Source organism: Engystomops pustulosus, chromosome 4 (assembly GCF_040894005.1).
Source record: "Engystomops pustulosus chromosome 4, aEngPut4.maternal, whole genome shotgun sequence".
NCBI lineage: Eukaryota > Metazoa > Chordata > Amphibia > Anura > Leptodactylidae > Engystomops > Engystomops pustulosus.
The window spans coordinates 37,994,554-37,999,282 of NC_092414.1; the positions used below are offsets into that span (position 1 = coordinate 37,994,554).

Consider the following 4,729-nt stretch of genomic DNA (forward strand, 5'->3'; position numbering starts at 1 on the left):
AAATGTACATGGCAATAAACTGTATAAAGTATGTATGCAAATCTGAATTTTACTTGGATTTCCTTCTAAATTCATTTGTAAAGTGATGTAAAAGACTTACAGAATGATCACATATCACATAACATATTAACCATAAAACTACCATGTAAAAAAATATAACTAACATGGGTACTGAAAATGTCAAAAGCACAGGGAACCCTACTGTATTCAGGCAGTCGACAAAAAAAGATATTGTAATTCTGCTTTATTTTTACTTCAATTCCTATTTTAGTACAGTATATTTTCCAGTATTGATTTAATATTCTTATAAAATATAAACTATACCATGATAACTATTTTATAGTAGTTTTTGTTTTTTAACACTCTTGCTGTGTCCCTTCCCCCATTGTCACTTATTTGTGTAACTTCCAGCTCTGTTCTCTGTGTAGTTACTCATCATTTCTTGAATTCCAGCTAAGCTATAGTGACGTGGTTTACCCACAACCCAAAGAATGTAGCTGAACCACAACATTTATGTTCATATCAAACTTTGTGGGTTTGGGGGCCAGGTTCGACTCAACCTTCCCCTGCAGTTACTGCCTCCGATTGGTGCTAGCACTGATTGAGGGTGTTAACTTTTAAAATGTCCCTGGCAAATGCGCAAGTGACGGCATTCTGCACCATTTTGGGGAGGGTTTTCACTGCCTGACAATGTAAACAGGAACAATGATCCTCACCGAAATAGCAGCATGCAGTACCTCAACCATGGTGCTGGTGAGCACAGCAACATGGATCTAAATGCCACTGGCGACTTTGCAATTACCACAAGGACAAGTTTCTTAAATGTACTCAGGATACCAAAATAACATTCTATAATTCACTGTTATTATTAAAAATAGAGCATTTCACAGACATAAATGCAACCTGTCTTTTCAGCCCTGGTGTACACAATTTCAGTTGCCCCTTGACACAACCCTGTAACTTCTGACTTTAGGGTCGGGGAATCCATCTTGAATTTCTGTGTGACTCTGTTCAGCTGAGATTTCTGTGTCTATCTGCTCTGAGCCTGTAGCCCCACCCCCTTGTAATCTGGAGATCAAAGACACTTACTGATTCACTACCTGGCAGCAAACACATCTTAAGGAAATAGAAAATGAAAAGCACAAGAGGATAAGGGGGAAGGAGGAGACAGGCACACATCGGTGAGAACAGAGATGTAGCAGTGCTGACAGTGTAAAAATCATCGCACAATGATGATATAAAGGATGTATCCAAGACCAGAAATCATTTGTTTATTATCACTTATTATCTTAGCATCACTCTACTCAAATACAAATAAACAAATAGGTGAAAAGAACCCAGTTTTACATCTGCGGATCCATAAGGCCTATGGCCCTAAGTCATCCATGACAGGGACTAAGCAATCAAGATAGATTGCTAGATAGACGAGACAGAATTAAGTCAATTCATGGCTCCTAAATCTGTAAAATTATGGAGTTATATGTTTTGCTTTCAAATACTCAAAATACAATATTTGGACCTGTTTAGTAAATATTTAATATGGCATAAAGCTAATACTTAAGATAAAAATATCTTTCATTTAGATTCTACAAAGAAAAACAAAGTAGTGTGCTAATTTACTGCAAATAGGGTCAAGCAATGCCATAAATATACATTTAAAAAATCCAAAAGGGAAAAATGTGGAGAATATTTAGATACAAAGCACAATTCATACATATAAATAGTTATTTTGTGCACTTTATTAATTGTTATTATTAATTTTAAAAAAACTATAATAAATTTACCTGTGCTACAACCATTTCTAAAGGTTGTATGTTGTTTGTAGTTTCAGTTCCAATCCCTGAGTCGTCAGCATCTATTAGACTTTCCACAGGAACATTGTGCTGAGGTTTAAGGAAAGCAAATTCCCTCTCACTTGGGTCCAGAGTTACACAAACATCATAGGAATATGGCAGAGGTAATGTCCCATTGCTGAACTGTGTCATAAATCTGGGATCAACCGGTGGATATAGACTTGTACTCATGGATCCAAATGAAGAAGACTTGGATTCTTTGTACTTAGAGACAACTGCAATAATCACAGTCACCATGAAGAGGAAGGAAATCAATGCCAAGGCTATTACCAAGTAGAATTGTAGGTTGGACTGAGATTCTTCTTTTATAGACTGGTTGCTCAGCTCAGGAAGGACCTGATGAAAATGACCAGCGATCACCATGTTTATAGTGACTGAAGCTGAGCGGGATGGATTCCCATTGTCTCTCACTAGAATCACAATTCCATGTTTCATGATGTCTTTTTCTTGAAATACACGAGATGTCCTGATCTCCCCTGTGTGCTGGTCAATGGTGAAGAGTGATGGCTCTGAAGATTGTAAAAAGTAAGACAACCAGGCATTGTGTCCAGAGTCAGCGTCCACTGCCACGACTTTAGATACTAAAGAGCCCGGTTCAGAGGTCCATGGAACCATCTCAAATGTTGAGGTATCAGCCTCTGGTGATGGGTAGAGAATGACTGGAGAATTATCATTCTGGTCTACTATACATATTCTTAGTGTTGTGCTGCTGTTCAGAGATGGAGATCCATTGTCTCTGGCAATGACTTGGACTTTTAATTCTTTCTGCTTCTCATAATCAAATGACCTCTGAGCATAGATGACCCCAGTTACTGGATTCATGGAGATGTAAGAGGACAGGAGATCTTCTTCATTACTTGTAGACATTATAGAATAAGTTATCTTAGCATTGTCGTCACTGTCCATATCTGTTGCTTGAACAATAAATATTGAAGCTCCAGGAAGATTATTTTCTGGTATAAATGCAGTATATGTCACTTTGTCAAACACTGGGACATTGTCATTGACATCTGATATATCAAGTCTAATAACTTTTCTAGAAGTCATTTCAGGAGAACCTTTATCAGAGGCTTGTATTGTGATGTTGTAGGATGATATTATTTCTCTATCTAAACTACTTTTTGTAACAACTTTATAAAAATTACTCCCAGATGATATTAGCTCAAATGGCAAATCCCCTTTTATTATACATTGGACCTCACCATTTTCTCCAGAGTCACGATCCTGAGCTCTAATCACAGCCACCACAGTTCCAGGTGCAGAATCCTCAGGAATAAGATCTGATGATGAGGTTATAGATATCTCAGGAGCATTGTCATTTTCATCTATGATTTTTAATAAAACTTTAGCATGAGCAGCTCGACCTCCGCCATCTTTGGCTTGCACAGAGATGTCATAATATTTACTAACTTCATAATCTAAATGTCCTTTTAGTGTAATTTCTCCAGTATGATAATTTATGTTATAAGTCTGTAGAATGTTATTCGCTGTAGTTCTTATGGAATAAGTGATCTGTCCATTGACACCTTCATCTTCATCACTTGCACTGACCTGCAGAATAGTAGAATTCACCGGTATATTCTCCCTAACACTTACTTTATATACATCCTGTGTAAATACTGGAGAATTATCATTGATGTCAGTGATAATGATATTTATTAGGGCAGTGCCTGTCTGTACAGGATTCCCACCATCAGAAGCTGTTAGGATGAGCTCATGCTTGTCTTGTGTCTCTCGGTCTAGAGGTTTCTCTAGTATCAGCTCTGGAAATACACTGCCATCAGTGCTGACCTTCTCTCCAAGAGTAAAATACTGGTTTGTACTGAGTCTGTAGCTTATCACAGAATTAACACCAACATCCAAATCTTCTGCATTTTGTAACACAAATTGTGCCCCTGGGGAGGTGGATTCACTCATGTCTAATGTCAATGTATTATGAAGAAATGTAGGAGAATTGTCATTTATATCCTGAATATCAATCTTTATACTGAAGACATTTAGTGGATCCTGTACAATAGCATCATATGTTAGGACACAGTCGGCTGCAGCTCCACACAATGTCTCCCTGTCTATCCTATCAGCAATGTACAGGTTTCCATTTTCCATGTTTATACTAAAATATTTCTCAGAATTATCAGACACAATATGGAATTTTCTCCTTGAAAGATCTTTAACTTCTAATTGTAGATCCTTTGCTATATTCCCCACAATAGATCCTTTCCTTAATTCCTCATTAATGGAATAATGGATGTGACCTGAGACTGAATGACACAGCCAGGAGAATAGGAAGGGAAATATTACTTGCCATCTGAGTCCTTGCATTGCTTGTCCTTCCTGCAGGTGTAATCCAGCCATCCTTCTTCTCACCAGAAATATAATGGTAAAATCCCTTGTTATATGTAGAATCCACAGGAAAATAATCCCTCTTGTGTATGAGTCCTATACCCGGCACATCCTAGTGTGAAATGCTGTGTATTTCTTCTTGCAGTTGAACACTGTCTGCATCATGGAGGTGATTCTGGATTTACAGAATATTTTCCTTATAGGTGAACAGCGGCGCTCTGAGGCCGATATGGGGAACTGCAGCATTTCTGACTTCTACTAATATATCTAGTTTAACAGATATAACACAATTATTGTTTTTACTATTGAAAAGTATAATTTTTGATGTTAAGAGAAATTAAAAGGAAAGTTTATGGATTTTAAAACAAAGTTTAATATGATGTTGCTAAAATATTTACTCTACACACGTGTCATATATGGGCAATGTTAACTTTGATTTAGCTTTATTGCTTTATTTATAGCTTTATCACTTAAAATTTAACAAATATTTAAATATAAATTGTATTAGTATGTTTTGTGGAAAGATTCATTCT

The 4,729-nt window shown here is 36.8% G+C and overlaps 1 protein-coding gene across 1 annotated transcript; it reads right to left on the minus strand.

The window, feature by feature from the left end:
* Window positions 1-1,769: 1,769 nt before the first annotated feature.
* On the minus strand, window positions 1,770-4,208 carry LOC140128441 (protocadherin gamma-B1-like). The gene has a single exon (XM_072150145.1). It carries the CDS (start codon window positions 4,206-4,208, stop codon window positions 1,770-1,772), a length of 2,439 nt encoding a protein of 812 aa, XP_072006246.1.
* Window positions 4,209-4,729: the final 521 nt, after the last annotated feature.